The sequence below is a fragment of the Stigmatopora argus genome, chromosome 20 (assembly GCF_051989625.1).
Source record: "Stigmatopora argus isolate UIUO_Sarg chromosome 20, RoL_Sarg_1.0, whole genome shotgun sequence".
NCBI classification, from domain to species: Eukaryota; Metazoa; Chordata; class Actinopteri; order Syngnathiformes; family Syngnathidae; genus Stigmatopora; species Stigmatopora argus.
In genome coordinates this window covers 7,518,906-7,546,871 of record NC_135406.1, presented here as the reverse complement: position 1 = coordinate 7,546,871, position 27,966 = coordinate 7,518,906, and the positions used below count along the sequence as shown (strand labels likewise).

The window sequence follows — 27,966 nt, the reverse complement described above, 5'->3', positions numbered from 1 at the left end:
CAAAAAGTATTTTTCGCCAAAAAGAGAGCTTTATTGGAACTACCAAAAAGATGACACGATAAATCGGTTTAAAAACGTGATTCATCTTATAATATGACAAAAGTATAAGGACATTGTACAACTTATTTATTTTGAGCAAATTCATTGTCTTTCACACCATATATCTACTAATGTTACTAATGTATCATTTAGATCACATTATTGATTATTCACTTTGTAATTTCCTAATTTAGGCTCTACTATTTCGGATAGAATTTGGAAGTAAATAAAATCTTCAACAACACTCTTTTCTTATACAGTATTACCTTGACATACAAGTGTTCCAACATACAAGACAAATTTGCAATATGAGCATACCAGATGTTCTCAATTGTGATTCGGTAGTAAATTAGAACAATTTTTTGTGTTTTTTTAGTATGGAAACTGATTACCGTATTTTCACGACTATAAGGCGCACTTAAAAGTCTTAAATTTTCTCCAAAATAGACAGGGCGCTTTATAATCCAGTGTGCTTTATATGGGAAAAAAATTAAAATGTGTCAAACATTGAGGGTGCGCCTTATAATGCGGTGAACCTTATAGTCGTGAAAATAAGGTAATTTGTATTTTGTTCATTTCTATGGGAATAATTGACTTGAGATACGAGTAAATTGACATACTAGCTCGATCCCACTGTAAGCTTGTATCTTAAGGTATTACTGTATTTGAATAGTGTGGATCGATATTACACGTTAAAAAGTGTAAACAAGATTTTCAGAATGCAAAATACAATTATACTGCGATTACAATGATCCCTCATACAGAAATTGAAAAAGCAAGCAAAGCCGTCATTGGCCACCGCTTATCACAACACATTTGCGTCTTTTAAGTCTATCCTTACGACTAAATCTCATAAACAGCCTGTGAATTATTCGCAGTTGTGGGATTTGAACCCATGCCTCCTGAGACTGAAGCTTAAATCCAGCACATTGGACCGCTTGGCCACACTACACTCAGTACTCATTTAATCCATCGGCTGCCATTGATGGCGGTAGACGTCCGATTCATGTTGACTGTGAGGTGCAGATGAACCTTCATTCTCTCAAATTCTAAGTGAGAGAACTTGCAATACAGCAAGGTGTTGAAATACTTTATCTGGTCATTTTTATCAAACAAATAAAAGTCTTAGTATACTTTTAGCCCGCGACGACGCCAGACAGCTCGCCGAACAGACACATCGAGACTATTAGTATATTATTTGTAATTTCTTGTAAACGGTGTGTGTTTGTATATGTGACATGCTAAAGTGTTTAATTGTCAATGCAATGACAAACTCTCCCTCTCTCATGTTTATAACTTTGAGAGCGAGCGAATCCATCGACGAAATGTCTGTTCGACAAACTGTCCGTCGAAAAAACATCCGGTTGATGCTCCAAAATGGAGAATGGTTTGATTTATTCAGATTGGGCACAATAAACATCAAGAGATGGAGAATAAAACGAAGATTGAGTTATGGTAGGCTTTCAATCCTTAGCCAACATGTATTCTCAGAATGGTTTTTCACCAGTGTGGGTTGTTATGTGGATTTTTAAGGATTCATTTCTAGAATAGGCTTTACCGCAAACTGAACACGAAAATGGTTTTTCACCAGTGTGGGTTCTTGTGTGCGTTTTTAAGTGTTGCTTTTGAGAAAAGGCTTTACCGCAAACTGAACACGAAAATGGTTTTTCACCAGTGTGGGTTCTTGTGTGTTTTTGTAAATCTTGCCTTTGAGAAAAGGCTTTACCGCAAACTGAACACGAAAATGGCTTTTCACCCGTGTGGGTTCTTGTGTGTACTTTTAAAACTCCATTCTCTGTAAATCTTTTACCACAAACTGAGCACGAAAATGGTTTTTCACCTCTGTGGGTTCTTGTGTGTATTTTTAAGCTTCTGTTCTCTGTAAAACTTTTACCACAAACTGAGCACGAAAATGGTTTTTCGCCAGTGTGAGTTCTTGTGTGAAGATTTAAGCTTCCGTTCCCTGTAAATCTTTTACCACAAATTGAGCATGCAAATGGTTTTTCACCAGTGTGTGTTCTTGTGTGCATTTTTAACTTTCCTTTCTCTGTAAATCTTTTACCACAAACTGAGCACGCAAATGGTTTTTCACCAGTGTGGGTTCTTGTGTGAAGATTTAAGTGTTCCTTCCGTGTAAATGTTTTACCACAAATTGAGCATGCAAATGGTTTTTCACCAGTGTGTGTTCTTGTGTGTATTTTTAACTTTCCCTTCTCTGTAAATCTTTTACCACAAACTGAGCCCGAAAATGATTTTTCACCAGTGTGGGTTCTTGTGTGCATTTTTAAGGTTGCCTTCTGTGTAAATGTTTTACCACAAACTGAACACGAAAATGGTTTTTCACCAGTGTGGGTTCTTGTGTGAATATTTAAGTGTCCCTTCCGTGTAAATGTTTTACCACAAACTGAACACGGAAATGGTTTTTCACCTGTGTGGATTCTTGTGTGTTTTTGTAAATCTTGCTTTTGAGAAAAGGCTTTACCGCAAAGTGAACACGAAAATGGTTTTTCACCAGTGTGGGTTCTTGTGTGTCTTTTTAAGCTTCCGTTCCCTGTAAATCTTTTACCACAAACTGAGCATGCAAATGGTTTTTCACCAGTGTGGGTTCTTGTGTGTCTTTTTAAGTTTCCCTTCTCTGTAAATCTTTTACCACAAACTGAGCACGCAAATGTTTTTTCACCAGTGTGGGTTCTTGTGTGAAGATTTAAGTGTTCCTTCCGTGTAAATGTTTGACCACAAACTGAGCATGAAAATGATTTGTCACCCGTGTGGGTTCTTGTGTGTATTTTAAATTTTCCCTTGTGTGTAAATGTTTTACCACAAACTGTACATGATAAGGGTTTCTCCCCAGTGTGGCTCCTCATATGTGTTTTCAAAGAAGACTTTTTCCCAAAAGTTTTCCCACACTGAAAGCATTTGCAGAGTTTGTCGCCACTGGGATTTTTCTTAACATCTTCAACATCATCATCGTCAAAAAGCAAGTGGTTGCCATCTGATAAAGGAGCAATTAAATTTTCTGCTCGCCTTCCTTCTGTTGAGCTGCCGCTCAGCAGCTCCGCCCCTCTGTTGGCCACGCCCAGATCATCTTCACTCTTGAAAGGCTCACCAGTAGACCATTTGACACATTCCTCGTTTTGGATTGGAGGTTGCTCTTCTCTTTTGCACTGTTGAGAGAACTCTGGCTCCTCCTCTTTAATTTGGGGCCATGCTGAGGCGTTTTCAGGCTCCGCCCCTCCGCTGGCCACGCCCAGATCATCTTCACTCTTGAAAGGCTCACCAGTTGACCATTTGACACATTCCTCGTTTTGGATGGGAGGTCGCTCTTCTCTTTTGCACTGTTGAGAGAACTCTGGCTCCTCCTCTTTAATTTGGGTCCATGTTGTGGTGTTTGCAGGCTCCGCCCCTCCGCTGGCCACGCCCAGAACATCTTCCCTCTTCATGAACTCACTAAGTGACCAGGTGAAATGATCTTCCTCCGTTTTGATCGGAAGTTGCTCGTCTCCCATTTGTTGTTGAGGGAACTCTTGCTCCTCCTCTTTGATTTGTGGGAGCTCAACTTCCCCTTCAAGGTCAACAGACTCCTGCCCATCAGCACCAAGATCATTTCTGAAACCTGCAAAGACACAAAGATAAAGGATCAACCATTTTCCAATTATAAAATGACTGAATTTCTTGTTCACAGAAATAAAACCAAACGGAAGAGGGCGCCATACATTCATTTCGTCACAAAACAATCAATCACAGTGGGAATGTTGACAAGTTCAATGAACATTATGATAAATCATTGAAGAAGAAGTAACTTTTAGGACATAACCTCGGTTTCAACACTACATCACCGTTAGACAACGACATGCGACTTTTGTCCTCCGCTGCCATTGAAGGGCCGCAAAAGAATCCTCGGCCCCAAACGGCTCCCCCGGATCCAACAAAGATATCAAGATGGTGGCGCGCACGGGTGCAGCGGCTCTATGCTCTCCTGTTTGGTGTTTTGTTTTCCATTTCCTGAGGGTACTCAGGAGGAACAACTTGGACACTAAGCTTCTGGTAACTTTCTATAAAGCCACTGTGGAGAGCATCCTGGCATACGGCATCACAGTGTGGTACGCTGGAAGCACGGCAGCAGACAAAAAGGCCATGCAGAGAGTGAGTAACACTGCCCAGAGGATCGTCGGCTGCTCTCTGCCCTCACTGGAAGATATTGCCAGCCCTCGTTACCTCAGCAGAGCCGGGAACATTGTTGGGGACCCGGACCACCCTGGTCACAACCTGTTCCAGCCCTCGTTACCTCAGCAGAGCCGGCAACATTGTTGGGGACCCGGACCACCCTGGTCACAACCTGTTCCAGCTGCTTCCCTCTGGCAGGCACTACCGGTCTCACAAAGCACGGACAAAGAGGCTTAAGGACAGCTTCTTTCCCACAGCCATCAGGACTCTGAATTTAAAGTAGCACGACACACAATCCCCTCTGTGTAACAACTTCGGGGTGAGGAAACATGAAGGACGTTGGGCGGTGATCTGCCTCCTGCTGGCTGACTGAAGGTAAATAAGCAGACAGTGGGAGGTAACTGATCCATTTTATTCTTTGTTGGCATCGGTGAGGCGAACCTTTTCGCACTCGCCGGGAGTTGGTTGCGCTCGGGAGGTGATGCGATGTATCCATCACGGCAGAGTGCCAGCAAGTCTGAAACTATCACTTGGTTGGGCTCTTGCCTGGGAAAAGCGCACTTTATGGAGAAGCACTTTCAATTTCGTCATACGCAGCTGGCTATGATGACAATTAGGCTTTTGTCTAGTCAATGATGATGATAAGCCTAAGTCTGATTTTATTTTTATTTATTTTAGCTTCCTTTCATTGCTTTTCCCCCTGGTTGCACTGCTTCCAGATGTGTGTTTTCATATTGAAGCATTTAACCAATCCCATTTCAGCCATTATTTGTTGCCAGATCAGACCTGCCTCAAAGCCTGCACAATCAGTTCTTGCGGGCTCTGCTGCATTAAACTAGACTGTTGCTTTTAACCAATCAGATTTCGAGTTGGCAACCCCACAATGATTTTTCATAGGCGTTAGCATTTTGCTGGCTGGAATACTTCATTGGTTTCACCAACTATGATTGGCTAGTAGGCGGGCCAAAGCAGTACCCGAGGCAGCTGAGATCGCAAACTCCACCCACAATGGCCGAGAGAAGCAAAAACAAATGGATTCTGTTTGCTCACAAAGCTATTTTCCAGACGGACTTTTCCAGAAAAAAATGGACATCATTAAGAAAGGGCGGTCAACTCCGAAGCTAGCAAGCCTGTTACAGCCGGGAAAATGGTGTGTGCGGCACTAACTTAGCTCCACAAGCAACTAGTATATTGTTGTGTTGATTTAAAGCTATTTTCAAAACCGACTATGCCGGAAATATGACAGGACAGGCTCGACTTTCATCATTAGCTTTGATGGCGATAGGAAAGAAGGAAGAAAGGAGGATGGATATTGTGTAAAAAGTTTTTTTGGTGAGTAAAATATGGCTATATTCCTAAATAATATTTCAATTGTGGGACAAGTTCTGATATCTGAAAAGCTCCAGTGTTTGTATTTAATCACAAAATGCTGCTAGGAAGTGGATTTTACCCCAGTTTAATTTTTGGCGTTTCACCATTGACGTCCATCGCTGTCTTTTCCCGGGAAAAATCACCCCCTGGTCTGGTTGTAATGTCTCAAAAGCTCCAGTACAGTGGTACCTCGTCATACGACCGCTCGTCATACAAAATTCTCGTCTTACGGCGGAAATTTCGATCGAATAATTCGCCCGTCATGCGATCAAAATTTTGTGATGCGACCAAGCCAGGTCTTTTTTGCATATATTTCGTGTATAACAATATTTACGAGCACGGAACGATTAATTCAGAAGAGTTTCTCCTAAGACAAGGAAACGCACAACGCGCATGCGCGGGCAAAAAGAGGGCTTTCTGGGTAATGAAGTATACTCGTGCACACAACACCCATAGGCAATGGCAACCTTTCTCAGAATAAAACTTCATTACCCACAATCAATACGTGGGTAAGCTCAACTATTGTATTTCCTGTTATTCTTTCTGAGGAAAGAAGCTCCCGCGATCGTTCTTTAAAGACTATTTCTCGTTGGCAAGTGGTCTTGCGTTATCCTATTGTGAGGACATTTGTGTGCATCATTTTGGGAATATTTTGAAGGCAATACAACAGCAAACAGTCCATCGATAGCGAACGTGAGGGTGGAGGCGTGGCAAACCGCCAACCCGGAAAACGAAGGTAACAAAAGATTACAACAAAATTAGAATTCAGTTTTGTGTAAAGTTACATTAAACGTATGTTTGAGTGTCTGTATATATTAATCCAAGTTAATTTAAATTTGTTTGTTCCGTTTACGAGTGCGTTGTCGTGGAAAAAAAACGGGAAAAAAAATCACCCCCTCGCCCGGTTTCATGTGTGAAAAGCTCCAGTATTTGTATTTAATCATGAAATGCTGCTAGGAAGTGGATTTTACCCCATTTTTGTGCATTAATTTATTGATTTTTTTTTATGTGTCGCAGCTGTAGCTGCAGTAGAGGTTTTATAGCCATAAAAGTTTTTGAGGGTTGGATTGATACGTTGAAGGCGCTACCAGAAAATGCACCGCCCGCCACTGGTGTACACACACGATCCAGTTTCGGCGAAACCTCCGTTCGGCCAAACATCCATTCGGCGAAACGTCTTTCGGCGAATCGTCCGGTTACGCTTTTCTAATGTAAATAAGCCAAGTAAAGCAAAAATAAAAATGTAGTTACTTTTCTACCAATTATCCCCTTCAACATCAAAAAGATAAAAACAATTAACCGCTAATTTCAGACATGAAGTTACTGTATTTTCACCCCTGTAGAAAGAAAACTATTAATTTGTCAAATTGTTCAAATTAATGTATTCATTTTCCTTAATTTTTAAATCTTAGCACATAACACTTCTCTTTTTTGTCACCTTTGAATTTGGAAGGCTGATTTTGTCAACAAAAAGACCCAAAAAGTATTTTTCGCCAAAAAGAGAGCTTTATTGGAACTACCAAAAAGATGACACGATAAATCGGTTTAAAAACGTGATTCATCTTATAATATGACAAAAGTATAAGGACATTGTACAACTTATTTATTTTGAGCAAATTCATTGTCTTTCACACCATATATCTACTAATGTTACTAATGTATCATTTAGATCACATTATTGATTATTCACTTTGTAATTTCCTAATTTAGGCTCTACTATTTCGGATAGAATTTGGAAGTAAATAAAATCTTCAACAACACTCTTTTCTTATACAGTATTACCTTGACATACAAGTGTTCCAACATACAAGACAAATTTGCAATATGAGCATACCAGATGTTCTCAATTGTGATTCGGTAGTAAATTAGAACAATTTTTTGTGTTTTTTTAGTATGGAAACTGATTACCGTATTTTCACGACTATAAGGCGCACTTAAAAGTCTTAAATTTTCTCCAAAATAGACAGGGCGCTTTATAATCCAGTGTGCTTTATATGGGAAAAAAATTAAAATGTGTCAAACATTGAGGGTGCGCCTTATAATGCGGTGAACCTTATAGTCGTGAAAATAAGGTAATTTGTATTTTGTTCATTTCTATGGGAATAATTGACTTGAGATACGAGTAAATTGACATACTAGCTCGATCCCACTGTAAGCTTGTATCTTAAGGTATTACTGTATTTGAATAGTGTGGATCGATATTACACGTTAAAAAGTGTAAACAAGATTTTCAGAATGCAAAATACAATTATACTGCGATTACAATGATCCCTCATACAGAAATTGAAAAAGCAAGCAAAGCCGTCATTGGCCACCGCTTATCACAACACATTTGCGTCTTTTAAGTCTATCCTTACGACTAAATCTCATAAACAGCCTGTGAATTATTCGCAGTTGTGGGATTTGAACCCATGCCTCCTGAGACTGAAGCTTAAATCCAGCACATTGGACCGCTTGGCCACACTACACTCAGTACTCATTTAATCCATCGGCTGCCATTGATGGCGGTAGACGTCCGATTCATGTTGACTGTGAGGTGCAGATGAACCTTCATTCTCTCAAATTCTAAGTGAGAGAACTTGCAATACAGCAAGGTGTTGAAATACTTTATCTGGTCATTTTTATCAAACAAATAAAAGTCTTAGTATACTTTTAGCCCGCGACGACGCCAGACAGCTCGCCGAACAGACACATCGAGACTATTAGTATATTATTTGTAATTTCTTGTAAACGGTGTGTGTTTGTATATGTGACATGCTAAAGTGTTTAATTGTCAATGCAATGACAAACTCTCCCTCTCTCATGTTTATAACTTTGAGAGCGAGCGAATCCATCGACGAAATGTCTGTTCGACAAACTGTCCGTCGAAAAAACATCCGGTTGATGCTCCAAAATGGAGAATGGTTTGATTTATTCAGATTGGGCACAATAAACATCAAGAGATGGAGAATAAAACGAAGATTGAGTTATGGTAGGCTTTCAATCCTTAGCCAACATGTATTCTCAGAATGGTTTTTCACCAGTGTGGGTTGTTATGTGGATTTTTAAGGATTCATTTCTAGAATAGGCTTTACCGCAAACTGAACACGAAAATGGTTTTTCACCAGTGTGGGTTCTTGTGTGCGTTTTTAAGTGTTGCTTTTGAGAAAAGGCTTTACCGCAAACTGAACACGAAAATGGTTTTTCACCAGTGTGGGTTCTTGTGTGTTTTTGTAAATCTTGCCTTTGAGAAAAGGCTTTACCGCAAACTGAACACGAAAATGGCTTTTCACCCGTGTGGGTTCTTGTGTGTACTTTTAAAACTCCATTCTCTGTAAATCTTTTACCACAAACTGAGCACGAAAATGGTTTTTCACCTCTGTGGGTTCTTGTGTGTATTTTTAAGCTTCTGTTCTCTGTAAAACTTTTACCACAAACTGAGCACGAAAATGGTTTTTCGCCAGTGTGAGTTCTTGTGTGAAGATTTAAGCTTCCGTTCCCTGTAAATCTTTTACCACAAATTGAGCATGCAAATGGTTTTTCACCAGTGTGTGTTCTTGTGTGCATTTTTAACTTTCCTTTCTCTGTAAATCTTTTACCACAAACTGAGCACGCAAATGGTTTTTCACCAGTGTGGGTTCTTGTGTGAAGATTTAAGTGTTCCTTCCGTGTAAATGTTTTACCACAAATTGAGCATGCAAATGGTTTTTCACCAGTGTGTGTTCTTGTGTGTATTTTTAACTTTCCCTTCTCTGTAAATCTTTTACCACAAACTGAGCCCGAAAATGATTTTTCACCAGTGTGGGTTCTTGTGTGCATTTTTAAGGTTGCCTTCTGTGTAAATGTTTTACCACAAACTGAACACGAAAATGGTTTTTCACCAGTGTGGGTTCTTGTGTGAATATTTAAGTGTCCCTTCCGTGTAAATGTTTTACCACAAACTGAACACGGAAATGGTTTTTCACCTGTGTGGATTCTTGTGTGTTTTTGTAAATCTTGCTTTTGAGAAAAGGCTTTACCGCAAAGTGAACACGAAAATGGTTTTTCACCAGTGTGGGTTCTTGTGTGTCTTTTTAAGCTTCCGTTCCCTGTAAATCTTTTACCACAAACTGAGCATGCAAATGGTTTTTCACCAGTGTGGGTTCTTGTGTGTCTTTTTAAGTTTCCCTTCTCTGTAAATCTTTTACCACAAACTGAGCACGCAAATGTTTTTTCACCAGTGTGGGTTCTTGTGTGAAGATTTAAGTGTTCCTTCCGTGTAAATGTTTGACCACAAACTGAGCATGAAAATGATTTGTCACCCGTGTGGGTTCTTGTGTGTATTTTAAATTTTCCCTTGTGTGTAAATGTTTTACCACAAACTGTACATGATAAGGGTTTCTCCCCAGTGTGGCTCCTCATATGTGTTTTCAAAGAAGACTTTTTCCCAAAAGTTTTCCCACACTGAAAGCATTTGCAGAGTTTGTCGCCACTGGGATTTTTCTTAACATCTTCAACATCATCATCGTCAAAAAGCAAGTGGTTGCCATCTGATAAAGGAGCAATTAAATTTTCTGCTCGCCTTCCTTCTGTTGAGCTGCCGCTCAGCAGCTCCGCCCCTCTGTTGGCCACGCCCAGATCATCTTCACTCTTGAAAGGCTCACCAGTAGACCATTTGACACATTCCTCGTTTTGGATTGGAGGTTGCTCTTCTCTTTTGCACTGTTGAGAGAACTCTGGCTCCTCCTCTTTAATTTGGGGCCATGCTGAGGCGTTTTCAGGCTCCGCCCCTCCGCTGGCCACGCCCAGATCATCTTCACTCTTGAAAGGCTCACCAGTTGACCATTTGACACATTCCTCGTTTTGGATGGGAGGTCGCTCTTCTCTTTTGCACTGTTGAGAGAACTCTGGCTCCTCCTCTTTAATTTGGGTCCATGTTGTGGTGTTTGCAGGCTCCGCCCCTCCGCTGGCCACGCCCAGAACATCTTCCCTCTTCATGAACTCACTAAGTGACCAGGTGAAATGATCTTCCTCCGTTTTGATCGGAAGTTGCTCGTCTCCCATTTGTTGTTGAGGGAACTCTTGCTCCTCCTCTTTGATTTGTGGGAGCTCAACTTCCCCTTCAAGGTCAACAGACTCCTGCCCATCAGCACCAAGATCATTTCTGAAACCTGCAAAGACACAAAGATAAAGGATCAACCATTTTCCAATTATAAAATGACTGAATTTCTTGTTCACAGAAATAAAACCAAACGGAAGAGGGCGCCATACATTCATTTCGTCACAAAACAATCAATCACAGTGGGAATGTTGACAAGTTCAATGAACATTATGATAAATCATTGAAGAAGAAGTAACTTTTAGGACATAACCTCGGTTTCAACACTACATCACCGTTAGACAACGACATGCGACTTTTGTCCTCCGCTGCCATTGAAGGGCCGCAAAAGAATCCTCGGCCCCAAACGGCTCCCCCGGATCCAACAAAGATATCAAGATGGTGGCGCGCACGGGTGCAGCGGCTCTATGCTCTCCTGTTTGGTGTTTTGTTTTCTCAATCTTATCGTTATTTACTAACATCTGCGAGGCAAACTTTTTCTAAAGTCTCCAGGATTTAATTACTTTCGGGAGCAGATGCGATATATACATCACAACAGATTACCAACGGACCTACAATATCCCCGAGGAAATCTTGAGACCACCGGGATGCCCGTGGATAGTCAGCCCACTCAGAGTACGACGGCGGCGGCGAAGGGAAAGAAAGCAAAAGCGCGGATGCCGGGCAGGCCTAGCTGCTAAGCTAAGGAAGCAACCACACCGAGCACCGCTTCCGAGTATCTTCTTGACCAACGCCAGATCCATCACCCACAAAATGGACGATTTGGAACTTCAGCTTCCTACCAACAGCTTTGTCAGGAACTGCAAGATTATTTTCATCACGGAAACGTGGCTACACCTGGAAATCCCTGACACCGCAGTATCGCTAGCTAGCCGGACGCTGTTCTGAAATGATCTTTCGAAAGAATTATCAGGGAAAAGCAAAAGGGGGGGGGGGTTCTCCTTTACATGTACATACACAATGAATGGTGCTGCAATAGTAAGATCATTAACACTCACTGCTCCCCGGATTTAGAGCTCTTGGCAGTACGGTGCAGAACATTCTATCTACCTATCTACCTAGAGAGCTAACGATTGTCATTGTAACGGCTGTTTACATCCCACTGGATGCTAACGTTAGCACGGCACTTAGCATCCTGCTAGCGGCTGTAAACAAACAGCAGCTTGACCACCCCAATGGAGTCTTTATTGTCGCTGGTGACTTCAACAAAGCATGTTTAAAGGCTGTTCTGCCTAAGTTTATCCAGTACATGAAGTGTCACACCAGAGGAGATAAAACTCTAGACCACGTGTCAAACTGATTCCGCCGAGGACCGCGTTGGGTCCTGGTTTTTGTTCCAACCGATCCAGTGCCGACATTTTAACCAATCAGGTGTCTTCTAAAATAAGTAGCACCTGACTTTAATTTACTGATTACACTTGCAAAAGTTATCCTCTTGTTGAGTTGGAATGAAAACCTGCACCCCCTGCGGCCCTTTGAGGACCGGTTCGACACCCCTGCTCTAGACCATGTTTATTCTAATATCATGTCCCGAGGACGCCCTTTCTCAGCTGCAGGACTGTTTTTCCCACACCACTTTGGGAACTTTTTGAACAACACAACCTCCAGGACTACACGGACACTGTACTTTCCTACATACACAACTGCACGGACAACGTCACTGTTTATAAACGGATATGTTTTTTTCCTAACCAAAAAACCCTGGATGACCAAGGAGACACAGACACTCATCAAATGCCGTAACACTGCCTTCAGGTCAGGGGACAAGGTACAATACAGCGCTGCCAGAGCAGAGCTGAAGAGAGGCATTAAAAAGGCCAAGGCAGCAAATACAAGGAAAATTGAGGAGCACTTCACAGGAAATAACTCATAGAAGATGTGGCAGGGAATATGACATACAGACGCTCCCCTACTTACGAACATTCAACTTACGAACAACGGTACATACGAACATGTCTGCAAATTGCGTTTAAGTCGAAAAATGTTCGTAAGTCCAATTGTGTATTTTTTTCCGAGTAGTGCTTCTTTCCGCCGCTAATACGCTTGGCGCTGTGAGGGCTCAGCTCACCCAGCATCTACCTTCTTCGTTGCAATGCGGAAGTGCGTGACGTATCTCCAGTGCGCAAAGAACCTTTTTCATCTGTATCATTAAATATCTCGTGCATCCATTATTGAATATGGTTGGTAAAAAGTGAAAGGCTTCTATTGAGGGAGTTGCAAGGAAGAGGCAAGCCATTTCATTAGAAACGAGTGGCAATAATAACGAAGCTTGATGCGCGTGAGTGGTGAGCGTTGCACATATAACAACTTGAATCGTTCGACCGTCAGTACCATTTATAAACAGAAAGATCGAGCAGCAGGACCCAAATATTGAACGTTGCACAAAGTTTGCAAATCAATTGAATGATGCCATACAGTGCTACTGCATCATTTATGATGAAAAAAAAAGAAGAAAACTGTGCAATCGTCGTTAGATCGCTTCTTTCGGCCAGTTTCTGATACATAAATCTCTCTCTCTCTCTCTCTCTCGCTACAGTACTATACATATTCTCTCCATTTTATTAAATGTTTTTTTCAGTACAAACCAATGTGTGTTACTTATACAAGCCTTAAACATACAAATGCACTTATATAAACCTTCAATATACTTATATAGGCCTTAAACATAAATTATAATACAAAATATAGCACTGAATCAACTTACAAACAAATTCAACTTATGAAAAATCGCTCGGAACCTAACTCGTTCGTAAGTAGGGGAGCGTCTGTATTACCAATTACAATGACAATAATGTGTCTGTTAACGCAGATGCCTCACTAGCTGTTAGAATTATTATGGAATATTCTATATGTGTTGTAAGCATTTTTCAATAAGTAGTAAGGCTATAAATCAAGTCATGGGAAGATGGACTTTTTCCTGCACAGTCCTCTCCTCAAGGGCGAAGGAAAAGAGGTCACGGCGTTACGGACACTTCTACCAAATGTTATGACGAAGACTCCAGCAGCAGATTTGAAAATACTGCTTTGTTTACATTAAACTGCTTTGCTTTGTTTACCTTATAAAGAAATTATTATGCTTACTGGTGCAAATAATAATGCCGTTGTTTTGCTTATTGTGCAAATTCTTACGCAGGTGTTCCGATAAAAACAGATTGTTGTGACAGTGTTTTTATAACCTTCATGATGTTATTCGGTTGAGCTTATACAATTGTTCAAAACAGTTGAGACAGTTGTTTTTGCGTATGCAATTGTTTAAATCAGATTACCTTTGAATGTTTTGGTTATGTGCCGCTAAATGGACCGAAGAGTATGCCGCTCGTCAGAATGCACTGTGGACTGAGACGGCGTCACAAGGCATCTCCTTCGAAGTTGTAAGCAGAATTTGTTGAAAGATGTTTTTCCTTTTTTAATTAAATATTACTAATAATGATTTAAAAGGTTTGAATCATTATTCCAACACTAGCAGAGGAATTGAACCGTTTCTTTGCCCGCTTTGAGACTGACAAATCAAACCCAGTCTCAACTTATCCACCACCAACCTGCAGCAGTACACTGGAGCTTCAGGAACATGAAGTGAGACAGGTAGCGGGCTGTGAACACCAGGAAGGCTGCTGGTCCTGACGGAGTACCTGGGAAGGTGCTCAAAGCCTGTGCTGACCAGCTGACTGGTGTTTTCCCAAAGATCTTCAATTGTTCCCTGCAACAATCCATCATCCCATCCTGCCTGAAATCAGCCACCATTATCCCTGTCCCTAAAAAAAACAACCATTGACAGCCTGAATGATTATAGGCCTGTTGCACTTACACCTGTGATCATGAAGTGCTTTGAAAAGTCGGTCGCCCGCCATATCAGGGATAGACCCAGTCAGACCCAGTCTCAACACCCCCGCCACTACCATGCAGCAATACACTGAAGTTCCAGGAACAGGAAGTGAGACTGGAAATGCGGTCTGTGAATACCAGGAAGGCTGCTGGCCCTGATGGAGTACCTGGGAAGGTGCTCAAAGCCTGTGCTGACCAGCTGGCTGGAGTCTTCACAAAAATATTCAATTGTTCCCTGCAACAATCCATCATTCCATCCTGCCTGAAATCTGCCACCATTATCCCTGTCCCCAAAAAGCCAACCATTGACAGGATGAATGATTATAGGCCTGTTGCTCTCACGCCTGTGATCATGAAGTGCTTTGAAAAGTTGATAGCCCGCCATATCAGGAATACAATCCCTCCCTCAGTTGACCCTCACCAGTTTGATTATAGAGCTAACAGGTCCACTGAGGATGCTAACGCCATTGCTCTACACACAGAACTGAGCCACCTGGAGCACCATGGGAACTACGTGAGGAAGCTTTTCATTGATTATAGCTCAGCCTTCGGCAGAGTGCCAGCAAGTCTGAAACTATCACTTGGTTGGGCTCTTGCCTGGGAAAAGCGCACTTTGTGGAGAAGCACTTTCAATTTCGTCATACGCAGCTGGGTATGATGACAATTAGGCTTTTGTCTAGTCAATGATGATGACAAGCCTAAGTCTGATTTTATTTTATTTATTCAACACTATAATACCGGACACTCTGGCTGACAAACTCTCCCACCTTGGACTATCCTCTCCCATCTGGTGCTGGATAAAGAATTTCTTAACCAAACTACCACAAACTGTTAGACTTGGTCCCCACCTCTCTTCCTCCATTACACTGAGCACTGGCTCCCCTCAAGGCTGTGTACTGAGTCCTCTTCTGTACTCCCTGTACACATACGACTGTACACCAACCCACCACTTTAACTCCATCATCAAATTTGCCGAAGACACCACTGTGGTCAGACTCATCTCAGGAGAGGATGAGTCAGCCTACAGAGATGAGGTCAACAAACTGTCTTTGTGGTGCTCTGTGAACAATCTCACACTGAACACCACGAAAACTAAAGAAATAATCCTGGACTTTCGCAAACACAGCACAGATCTGGCCCCACTCCTCAGAAATGGAGTATGTGTAGACAGGGTCCAGTCCTTTAACTTCCTGGGGGTCCAGGTGACGGATAAGCTCTCCTGGTCTACATACACCACGGCAGTAGTGAAGCAGGCCCAGAAACGACTCCATTTCCTCAGGGTACTCAGGATGAACAACTTGGAAACTAAGCTTCTGGTGATCTTCTATAGAGCCACTGTGTAGAGCATCCTGGCATACTGCATTACAGTGTAGTACGCTGGAAGCACGGCAACAGACAAAAAGGCCATGCAGAGAGTGATTAACACTCCCCAGAGGATCGTCGGCTGCTCTCTGCCCTCACTGGAAGACATTGCCAGCCCTCGTTACCTCAGCTGAGCCGGGAACCCATACCATCCTGGTCACAACATGTTCCAGCTGCTGACCTCTGGCAGACGCTACAGGTCTCACAAAGTACGGACAAATAGGCTTAAGGACATTTTTTTTCCAACAGCCATCAGGACTCTGAACTTACAGTAGCACAACACACAATCCCTTCTGTGTAATAACTTCGGGGTGAGGTAACATGAAGGACGTTGGGCGGTGATCTGCCTCCTACTGACTGACTGAAGGTAAGTGAGGAGACAGTGGGAGGTAAGTGATCCGTTTTTTTTCTTTGTTGGCATCTGCGAGGCAAACTTTTTCTGCAGTCGGCGGGATTTGGTTGCGCTCGAGGGATGATGCGATGTATCCATCACGGCAGAATGCCAACGAGTCTGAAATTATCACTTATTTGGGCCTTTTGTCGGGAAAGCGCACCTTGTGGAGAAGCACTACCAATTTCGTCATACGCAGCTGGGTATGATGACAATTAGGCGTTTGTCGAGTCAATGATGATGACAAAGCCAATGTCCGATTATTATTAGTATTATGATACAATATCAAAGAAGACATAAGTTTCTTTTTTTTTAATTGAAGTGTGTATTTGAGAAATTATTAAATTGGGGTTCGGCTGGGTGGGTGGGGGTTTATTTTGTTTCATGAATTTTTGGACCAATAGACGCAGTCAACGTCTTCACACATGCAAAATATTGTAATCCACGGGCAGCCTTTTAAAAATGGAATTGGGAGATAATAAAATGTACACATACCTAAATAGTCACGCATACATTGCAACATCAATAGAATAACATTTGGACACGGAAAATCTAAATCACGCCGTGTACTGTAAACAAATGCTCATCAAAAGTGAACCCACCTTCTAGTCTGTGAAGAATGACTTTTGCTTGCATTAATTTGCATTCAACGGGGTTGTGGTGACGTTTAATGTCCTCTTTTACGTCAAAAAGTTCCTCCTGGAACTTTGTTGTTGTTGTTGTTTTTATGGCGGCCATTTCGCACACTTGAATTCGGCTTTTTTTGACGGCGTGTTGATGGAGACACTTGGTTTCTTGATAGCAGCTAGCTAGCGAAGGTAAGGTAAGCTAAATAAAGTCGCACAGTTTTAAGATGGATGAATGATGTTGAATCCGTAAAGTGAATAATGCTAGAAACGTCTTCAATACGTCAGTATAGTTAAGTGACTGAAATTAAAAGACAAATTAGACGGGCAAAAAAACAAATATTTGCAGACTAAGCTCTCCCGGCCATCTTTTTTTTTGCTCTTGCATTTCCGGTCAGGGGTGCATGATGGGAAAGACAGTTTCCCGTAATGCCAACCTTCCGTTCAAAATAAGATGTTTCATGTATGTATATTATTCAATCTATATTTGAAAATATACATACAGCCTCATTCAAGGTAGTGTGGACACGCGGTCCACGCCGCTGGATATAAGTTTCAGTCTCTCAGGAGGCATGGGTTCAAAACCCACCACTGCCAATAATACATGGGCTATTTATGGTTCTTTTGTTGGAGTGCTTATGGCTCTTCACTAACCTGTAAGATAAAATGTGAAACCACTGGTGAGAGAGCTGAGTCCCGAACACACTAATAGGAGTGTCACGTTTGCACACCACTGTGTCACTGACGCTACCTCTAGCTTCGCTTTAATCATAATGATTTTTTTACGAGACTCATTTTTGCATATCAACGGCGTAACAATGTTATTAAAGAACAGAGAATTTTTGTATTTTAAAAGTGTAGGAATGTTAAAGTAAATGCAGACATTTTCAGGTATGCGGCCCAGTGGGGCGAGTGATTAGCGTCGCGGCCTCAAAGCTCTGGGGTCGTGGGTTAAATTTTTTAACTTAAAATCCAGCGTGGGTTTGAGTGTGCATGGTTGTCTGTCTCCTTGTGCCCTGCGATTGGCTGGCCCCCGATTCAGGGTGTCCCCCGCCTCTGGCCCCCGATTCAGGGTGTCCCCCGCCTCTGGCCCGAAGACAGCTGGGATTGGCTCCAGCACCCCCCGCAACCCTAATGAGACTAAAGCGGTTCAGAAAATGAGATGAGATGAGTTTCCCTCTTATCACACTAAACGTGTATCGCATACCTGTCAACTTATACGTTTTTCCCGTATTTTATACGGTTTTTTGATCATTTCAAATTGTGTACGCCGTATAACAACTTTTGTACGGGATTTTTTTTAAGTACGTTTTTTGTAAAACGGATGTCGTTTTACGCATTTCGGCTCTAATCCGGATCGTTTCGGTCACTGGTAGCAGACGAAAACGTCATCGTCAACTGCTAATATTGTCATGCTTTAAGCATGATATGCGCACACGCATTCCCCTTTCACACGAAACAGGAAATGATTAAATCATTTCCTGTTTCGTTATTTAAGCAGCTATGAGTCATAGCGCCTGGGTCCGAATACATTCACGGTCGCGTCACGACAACGCGGCGCGACCATAACACTTTTACGTGCACCCTATGTGAGTAAATATGTGGCGCGTTGCATTTGTACGGTTTTCTATTGCTTAATACGGGGAATTCCAATCATTAATACGGGGAGGAATTGGCCCAGGTTGACAGGTATGGTATCGTTGTAGTTTGATGTATACGTAAATGTATGTTACTACGTATTGACCATATACTAAATTGTATTTTAGAATTAGGGGATGGAATAGGACCTTGCTCCTTCCACTCTATGCATCAATCTGTTATTGCAGTATCTCCAAGAAAGGTGCACCACTCGCTCTTTATCAAAATACATTTACTACTTACTCTTGGAATTCCTAACTTAATGATTGAAATGACAGAAGCAAACCTGAAATTTAATAGATTAATCATGCGGATGAGGGGAGATTTAAATTAACAAATTAAAGCCTTTCTTTTGTAACAATATCCAAGTAAAACATGACTGTATAAACATTCACATCTTATATAATAATATATAGGTTTGACGATTATCATTTTTGTCAGTACAGCTAGTTTAAATGCCTGCTCAGCATCGAGGTGCTACTCTTTTTGGTGTAATATGAAAGCAAAGGGCCACATTGACTACATTCAGCGAAACCAACGCAATTTTCTGTAGCATATTCAACAATCAATTTGAAGCTTTTCCACATACTGTTTCTCTTCTAATCTCATTAATCTTTTGCCTTTCACTAAAGACTTTCGTGGAGAGGAACAATAAGAGTTTTAATCAAATTTTGGATGCTCTGCACTAACAGAGCTTCCCCTCTCTGTCGATGGTAAATATGAACTTTCTACTTATCTGAAACTTAAAGTTAATTCAGGCAATATTCCCCCTTGAATTTTTATAGACTATTTATGTCCTCAAGCATCTCACCTTGTTCAATCAAATATTTGATGTTCTGTGCTACCAGAGCTGTCCCTCTCTGTCAAAATGAAATATGGAATTGCTATTGATATGGCGCAATGGTATTTCACAATTTCAATGCTTGGATTTATACATACTGTTTACATCCTCAAACATTTGACTTTGTTAATTGAAGTAGTGATAAAGTGTAAATGTATTATGTCAATTGATTAATCAACTAACACTCATTGCTGACAAACCCACTGCTTAATTCATGAATGTTTTAACTTATATTACTGTGAAGAGGCGGTTTTTATGTAGAAAGCTTCAGATGTTCGTTTCCCTTTTTTAACTCTGGATTTAAAAAAACTTACTATTTGGTTTTTAATTCTTCGAAGCATCATTTTGTTAGAGATTATAAAAATGTTATTTGTAGAGAAGTGCTATTTTGTTCTATTTGTATTTTAATTTGTGCCTTTGTTCACTTTTTTTGTGCGCGTGCATGCGCGGGTGTGTTTTATTACGGTGTAGTAAACGGGCACGTGACTGAAGATGGCGAGCACGTGAAAGAAGAGGGTGCTGCAACCGGGGACAACTCATACTTACCTGGCCGGGGAGATACCATGATCAAGAAGGTGGTTAACCCAGGGTGAGGCCCAGCCATTGCAGTCTTGGTTGTGGTGACCTCTGTGAATTCCCCAAATATGGGAATCTCGACTGGATAATTTCTGATAGTGGGGGACTGCATTTGCGCTCTGCCCTGATTTGATGTCAAAAAACAACATTCAAGCAACTGACCAAACTTTTAAATAATTCAATATGGTTAAATCCCAGAGATTCAGCAACTTCGTCGTATCAAACTCACCGTGCTCCGGAGGCTACGTCGGAGCTGCAGGTAAATGCAATTGAAAAGCGTCCGATAAAATAGGTGAAAAAGTCATTTGAAAAAGGAAACAAAAAGCCTGATTAAAAAAAAAACACAGATACACTAGTCACCAAAATGGCAGACACAATTTAACGAGTGTCCATCAAGAGAATGTGGACAAAAGCATGAATCGGCACGGGATTCCCATTCTTGTAGTATTACTCCCACTATTTTAAACTTAACATTTTAAACAAAGGCAAAACCAAAATATTTCATCGCATTTCATCCTGATTTCGTTTTAATGGTCAAGATGCTTATGTGAAACAAAATCAGCATATTCATTGGCCCAGCATGACTGTACGATTTTTTAATTATGCTTTTTAATAAGAACTAGTGCTAAGAAAGGCAGTACATGTCTCTTAAGATCATTCGTCCCCCGATTCCATGACAAAAACGTCTCACTGTAGACCCCCTCCAGCGAAATAAAGTTGATTAGGCGGACACGGGGTTAAAATTGGGGCGGGATCTAAGACGCGAAGGGGCTCGGCGTTGCCTTACCCATCATGCAATGCATGTATAAGAAAGACTGGCCAACGTGGAACGGTTTTTCGTTCTTTATCCATTCACTTAGTTACGACGAAATCTCGGCGACGTTTCCAGCGTGACTTACTCGGACATCAGTACGTCCATTTTCGAGTATTCTCGGAACTCGTTGAAGTTTGAAGACCTAGCCTCGTGGGTGGCTAACAAAGGAAATGGCGAGAACAACACAGACTGCGGAAAACTTCCAGGGGGGAGTTTGTGGCGTCACATTGGAGCCTTCGTATCACTCGACTCTTGGGAAAATCATGCATGCCAGAGTTGTTCTTCACAGACTAGAAGGTTAGTTTACCTTTGGTGATTATTTATTTGTATAACATATACTGTGCGTGACATCATGCATGCACTGCGTCCGGATTTATTTCTGTATAGTACTGCTTTGGACATGTTTTTCACGTGTATACTGGGTGCGTTCACTTGATGCACGGGGTTTCCCCCAGCGCAGCGAGCGTTGCCAGATTGGGCGCGCTCCCGCCTTTTTTTCCAAAGACTTGGGGTGAGAGAAAAAGGAATCTGGTGGCGGGATACTGGATCTATACTGGGAAATCGGGAGACTAAATAAGTATCATACTTATTTAGTATCATACTCCAATCATACTGTATGTGACTCCAATCTATATTTCACGTTTGCAGCTTATATGGGCATTCATTTAATAATCGGGATTTGTAAAAGTCTTTGAAATCGTTGAATTTTACCTGTAATGTTTTCAAGGTTTAAAAATGTTAGAATTTTGCATACAGTCCTTGAAAATGCTTGAAAGAGTTCGGCACACTATTCCTCAGCACTCTGTATGGAAATAGGAATTCCGTAACCCTACTAAATAATGGGAAATGAAGTAAATTTGCTTCATCGCCGCTACACATCCGTTCCAGTGCAGCTTTGCAACAAGGCTGTGGGATTCGCCCACTTTGTGGAATATTGGCGCAAATTGGGAAGATGAACACGCCAAGCCACCCACACTAATTTCAAAACCCTTTGGAAATGATAATAAACACTTATTTAATCAATGCATAACATGTCATTTGAAAGATGGATGAGTGTTAAATGTGAGATAGGTGGAAAAAGCCAATGTTGTTTTTGTTGTCTTTCAGTTAGACTGTCATCTTATGGATGTTACTATGTTTGTAGCCAATTAGGGTTTGAAGCCTGAGGATACTCAGGAGGAACAACTTGGACCCTAAGCTTCTGGTAACCTTCTATAGAGCCACTGTGGAGAGCATTCTGGTATACTGCATTACAGTGTGGTACGCTGGAAGCACGGCAGCAGACAGAAAAGCCATGCAGAGAGTGATCAATACCACCCAGAAGATCATGGGCTGCTCGCTGCCCTCACTGAATTACCGTATTTTCACGACTATTCGGCGCATTGTATTTTAAGCCGCAGTGTCAGTAACGAGTGCTATTTCTGTGTTTTAGACACACAAAGCACGCACCGTTTCATTACACGCATATATATTATATATGGATGAACATCAAAACGCAATAGCGCTGGCTACCGGAAGCAGCCGATTTCCGGGTTCCGGTGCGCAGTGACTGCTGGGAAATATAGTTCTTGCACGCTACACCCACACGCTAAAAACATGTTTTAAAAAGGCAACGGAAGCAAAACTGAGTTCGGTTGTACTTTATTTAGACATTTTACAACTCACTCACGTCATCATCACCCACAAATCCCTGAAAGTCCTCATTTTCTGTGTCCGGGCGTTCATTTCTGCATGGCTAGGGTTTTAACTTTTTGTTTGTGCGCCTCTTGTTTCTCCTCAATTTAATTTAACTTAAATGAAACGAAACCTCGACAACATGCTCAACATTAAATAGTTTGTGGACTCGAACGTCAGTCCGTTTATCTTCAATTCGTTTTGGGAGTCGTACTTTAGCCTAGCCTAGCTGGCAGCTAACATAGGAACACGTCGTCTGCATCAGTACGTCGTCAAGCGAACACAAAAAAGTGTGAAAAATGTCTGGGAGAACGACGCCGTTTGCGGCAAAGTTTCAGAAGGAACTTTATGGCGTGAAAGAGGATCTCACATGTCATCAACATTCTATTGTTTTTAAAATGATGCAAGCTAAAGTTGTTCTTCATAAACTCGAAGGTATGTTCACTTTTGACGATCATTAGTTCAATAGACCGATATATACTTTACGTTACACAATTAATATTTCATAATGAAATATTTAACGGGGTGGCATTGTTGTTTCTGATCGTGACTTTATTGAATGAATCGAAGCAGGACAGCGCATAGCATTATGGGTAGAACTGAGAACCTGCTACAATGATGAACCACCAGATGTCGCTAACTGCTCAATATTCATTACTATAATCTGTAACATCTTCCTTCCTTTAGATTACTGTTCTGTAACTTTATAGTAACCTTTTATTCACATTAAACATTGCTGCCCACCATGACATATTGTTCTGAACATAAACTATTCTTGTATTATGCTTATTCCTGACATTAACCCTTGTACTAACAAAATGACACATTTTTTCCTCTTTTTTTTTTCTTCAACAATCTGACAACAAACCAAAAGTCTCTTGTGCAACTTCTTCGTGTGTGTGTGCTGTCATTGTCTATGTATGCGTGGGTCTGGGCTTAGTAAGGGCAGCGTGCAGCCTACACCCTAGTCGAACCCTTGTTTTCATGTATGCTCTTCTACGATCACCAATTCAGTTTAGGCGGTGGCCGTGAGAGGCGGCCACAACGTGTGTAGACTGCCTGGCCTGGTGAGTTGCTGCGTCTCTCCGGTGTCTGGCATTGTCCTCTGGTGCCGGTGTAGACGCGCTGCGAGGACCCAGACTGCTTGGGGCGCTTGGGCTTTCTGCACTGTGCAATTTTCCCCATGGCCTGACCCATGGGCAGTCTCTGCCCGGGTTGATGTCCCAGTCACATTCCAGACTTCGCTGTTTCAGACCCTTTATTTCCGCTGAGCGCTCTGCCACTCGTAGATCCACGCGGTTGCGCCTGTAGAGAGTGCCGTGAACATCCACCACGAATGAGCGAGGAGCAACCTTCTGAATGCATTGGCCCAATGGCCATCTCCCCGTACGGTCACCCGGAAGCGGCTTCATTCTGATCTGATCTCCCACATTTGGCTTTGGGAGGTCTTTGGCGGATCTGTCGTAAGTCGATTTCCCTGTCCGCCGTTTCCACACCAACTTGTCAGTCACCCCGACCACCACATGTGGTTGCAGTAGGCTGTCTGCAACTGGTAGGGAGGATTTGAGCCTCCTTGACATTAAGCGCTGGGCGGGGCTACTGCCTAACCCCTAGGGTGGGCGTGTTGCGCCAGTGGAGGATGGCCATCCATGCGTCTGCTTTGGCCCGCATACAGAGCGATTTGACTATCTTTACAGCCGCCTTGGCTTTGCCGTTTGACTTCGGATGGCGGGGCGACGACCTGACATGGGTAAAACCCCAGCTTGAAGCAAACTTTCTGAATTGTTCACAGGCGACGTGGGGGTCATTGTCAGTAATTACCTTGTCCGGTTGCCCCTGACGCGCAAATTGGGCTCTGCCGCGAGTGATCAGCGTGTTGGCGGATAGGTCAGGCAGCTGGTCAATTTCGCTGGAATCGGAAGGTAGTGACATTCAGGTGCTGGGCTTGGTCCAGCTGCGCATACTCTGCCTGGGCTGGAAAAACACGGTGTGGTGCACAAGTGGACTGTCTGTTGTTATGCGTGGCAGCGCAGCGCGGCTCAGCGTGTCACTAACATACATTTCAGGCCGAGGCTTCTACACCACATCCAAGTTGTAGCACTGCAGTTGCATTAACATTCCTTGAAGACGTTTTGGCGCACTCAGGAGGGGCTTCTTGAATATGGTGATCAGCGGTTTGTTGTCCGTTTCCAATTTCTCAAAGGTGTCTTAAACCCAAAAGGAAAAGTTTGTTTTTTCTTTTATTTACATTAGTCCCTTAATCCGGACCAACCTAAATGATATTTCTTGATTTTCCCATTTTTAACGAATATTTGGCGTTTTTACATCCATTTTTTTCTTTTTGTGTTTTAGTTCAATAAGTATTTTGTAAAATGTAAAAATAACTGTAAAAATATTTGGCGTTTTCCACTTTAACTTTGAACATAAAAACATATTTTGTTTCCTTTTGAAATGACATGATTAAAAGACATTTCCCTTACTAAGAAAAAAAATAAACATTGTTTTAGAGTTAAGTGACGAATTTTGCGCATGCGCGAATCAAGCATCACTTCTTTCGATGGCATTCGCTTTATAAATGCAAGAGAGTGGGACATAGGAAATAAATATTCATCAAATGGTCTGACATATGATTTTAGCAAAAATTATTGCGCAGGTTCGAATTAAATTGTAAAGTAAATTGAGCATAAATCACTTGCGGCTAAAAAAGGAGGCGACGCTTAAAGCGCATGCGCAGAACAAATCGTTCATGATACGATCAAAATAATTCCACACTGAGGGAAACTCTTTAGAATTATCAATAATTACGTAAAAGTCCATCCAACAGACCCACGACACTTAGATAAAGTTTATTTCCTTATACTAAACACTTTGGCCAAACGATACATTTTCTGTATCAGTCACGTGGTTCTTTCTTAAAGCAATACACACAACAATACGGGATTTCTCTCTTGAGTTATCAGCACAGTGCTGACGCACCAGCGTCGCTCGTTCCATCACTATTTATCAGCAAAACCTGCTTTAGCTTAGCCCAGCTAGCAGCTATCAAAGAAACAAGTCGTCAAAAAGCTTGTTTATACTTTAGCTTAATTTAGCTAGCAGCTATCAAAGGAACAAGTCGTCAAATAGCTTGTTTATGCTTTAGCTTAGCTAGCAGCTATCAAAGGAACAAGTCGACGAAGAACTTGTTGTAGGTTTCCTGGCTATATTAGCTCGGCATAGCTAGCAGCTATCAAATAAACAAGTCGTCGAAGTGCTTGTTTATGCTTTAGCATAGTAGCAGCTATCTAAGAAACACGTTGAACTCGTTGGGGGTTTCCGGGCTAATTTAGCTTAGCCTAGCTAGCTGCTATCAAAGCCGCCGCCATCATCAGAATTCACGTGTGGAAATGTCGGCAAGAACACAACGGCCAAAGCCCCAGGAGGAACTTTTTGAGGTCAAACAGGAGCATTCAACTCGGGAGCAATCGACAGTTTGCAACATAACGCACGAGAAAGTTGTTCTTCATAGACTAGAAAGTGGGTTCACTTTTTATTTCCATGCATTCCCTTAAAGGTATTCTATTGACATGACACTATAGTAGCGTACGTACATTTTCATGAATTTGCACTAGCACCATTCGAAGAAAGATGTAATAAATTCGATTTAATGTAACCACTCTAGGAGGGAAGAATGAGTCTCAACGCGTTAATACTTAACAACGGCATTAAACAGTAGCTTTCCTTTTATTGTATCCTTATCACAAACAATGTATTTTTCAAATTACGCAACGTGCGAGCGCCCCCAGAGTCATTCCTGCTACTCGCCCTCCATTTTTGAGTGACATAACACTCATTTGCTTGCTCTAAATTGAAAATTTTAAAAATGGAGATGTAGATGCACTAAACAACAACGAGAGCAGCGTTCAAACAATGGTGTCAAAGTTGCGGCCCGATGGCCAAATCTGGCCCACTGCCGGTCTGTGGTGCGGTCTGCGGAAGTACTTCATATTTAATGCTAAAATTCAAATGCAGCTTATAAATAAATAGAATATGAACTATCATCAGAGATCATCACTACATCACTCCGCACAGACATTGACGTAGGGTCCTCAGAGGCAAGAGCGCTTCACCTCATAGAACTACCAGTACCAACAGAGGCCACCTTCGAGCGCAAGAAGGCCGAATACTTGAATCTGTGTGCCAGAAATTTGTCTGGAAATGCACCATCTACCCAGTCGAGGTTTGCTGCCGAGGCTACATTGGGCTTCTCCCACTGTTTTTAATTCCAACATTCATTGATTCATTTTCTGATATGCTACATCGTGTATAGGGGGTGCTGGAGCCTATCCCAGCTGCCTTTGGGCCAGAGGAGAGGAACAGCCTGAATCGGTGGCCAGCCAATCGCAGAGCACGAGGAGAGAAAAACCCATTCACTCTCACACTTATACCTAGGGACAATTCAGAGTGTCCAATCAGACGATACAGTGGTACCTCTACATATGAGCTTAATTCGTTCCGGGACTGAGCTCGTGTGTCTATCTTATCGTAACTCGAGCGAACGTTTCCCGTTGAAATGAACTAAAAGCAAATGAATTCGTTCCAGCCCTCTGAAAAAACATCAAAAACAGGATATTGATTGGAATTTTTTTTTTATTTCTTCAAATTCGCCATCTATTAACAAAGTAACACATAACTAGTGGTTTAATAGTAATAAAATGTGTTTAATAGAACTAAAATTAGATGGATTTTGCGGCGGGTACAGAGAGGGACATAGAGGGTTGGGGGGTTCTTTCCACGGCAACGCACTCGTAACCGAACTAACAAATTTAAATTAACTCGGATTAATATATACAGTCACACTCAAACATACGTTTAATGTAACTTCACACAAAACTGAATTCTAATTTGGTTTTACATTTTTATAACTTCTGGCTGGGTTAGCTGTTTGCCACGCCTCCACCCTCACGTTCGCTATCGTAGGGCTGTTTGCTGTAGTATTCCCTTCAAAATATTCCGAAAATAATGCACACAAATGTCCTAACAATAGGATAACGCACGACCACTTGCCAATGAGAAGTAGTCTTGAATTAGCGATTGCTCCGTTAACGGGAGCTAACAGGCTAAGGGGGGGGGACACTGAAAAAATGCAACGCTCCGCTCAGTGCTCGCGGACACGTCACAAAGAGGTATAGTTGCGACCAGAGATATTACACGAGGAGTTGCGAGGGAGAGAGCCAGTGCCCCTGATGTTCTTATGAGCAGCCAACGAGAAGTAATATACTATACTGCTCGTATTAGCGATCGCTCCGGCATTAGCCGGAATCCGGCATCTCATTAATCCCCCAAATAATAATAGACCTGCTACTGAATAAAAGATAATGTTTTTTAATGCCTCCCCTTTGGCGAAAGCATTTTAACTAAATTAAAATCTAAAACATAAAAGAGAATGTTTACAATGAAAAGGCTCCAAAAAAGATTTGACTAATTTTAAGTGAAGAAACTTTTCTGACCAATAGTGCCATACTTTGAAAAATGCACCTATAAACAGTTTTCAACTCATGTTGCTGTTGACTAGAAAACTACAGTAGTAAG

At 41.9% G+C, this 27,966-nt stretch overlaps 3 protein-coding genes and 2 non-coding genes across 7 annotated transcripts in view; 3 read left to right on the top strand and 2 right to left on the bottom strand.

Annotated features, from left to right (window-relative positions):
• The window catches only part of LOC144065881 (uncharacterized), a 155,121-nt gene that overhangs the window by 62,558 nt on the left and 64,597 nt on the right, over nt 1-27,966 (top strand). Inside the window, exon 1 of one of the 3 annotated variants that reach the window (XM_077589090.1) lies at nt 20,706-21,018. The exons of 1 other annotated variant lie outside the window; for it this stretch is intronic. In XM_077589090.1, coding sequence (XP_077445216.1) covers nt 20,892-21,018 — 127 coding nt within the window. In that variant the 5' untranslated portion in view covers nt 20,706-20,891. Of the gene's footprint in view, nt 1-20,705; nt 21,019-27,966 lie in introns of those variants that run through there. One more of the 3 variants, XM_077589088.1, reaches the window with a different exon arrangement.
• Nucleotides 8-3,915, bottom strand: LOC144066103 (uncharacterized). Its single transcript, XM_077589450.1, has 2 exons — nt 3,876-3,915; nt 8-3,652 (listed from the first exon to the last, which is right to left on the bottom strand). Exons 1-2 carry the CDS (start codon nt 3,913-3,915, stop codon nt 1,527-1,529), a joined length of 2,166 nt encoding a protein of 721 aa, XP_077445576.1. The 3' UTR covers nt 8-1,526.
• Nucleotides 7,059-17,551, bottom strand: LOC144065880 (uncharacterized). Its single transcript, XM_077589087.1, has 2 exons — nt 16,829-17,551; nt 7,059-10,703 (listed from the first exon to the last, which is right to left on the bottom strand). Exons 1-2 carry the CDS (start codon nt 16,962-16,964, stop codon nt 8,578-8,580), a joined length of 2,262 nt encoding a protein of 753 aa, XP_077445213.1. The 5' UTR covers nt 16,965-17,551; the 3' UTR covers nt 7,059-8,577.
• LOC144066455 (U5 spliceosomal RNA) lies at nt 19,076-19,186 on the top strand. Its single transcript, XR_013297620.1, has one exon. It is a non-coding gene; the product is annotated as a U5 spliceosomal RNA (small nuclear RNA).
• Nucleotides 19,870-20,034, top strand: LOC144066356 (U1 spliceosomal RNA). Its single transcript, XR_013297531.1, has one exon. It is a non-coding gene; the product is annotated as a U1 spliceosomal RNA (small nuclear RNA).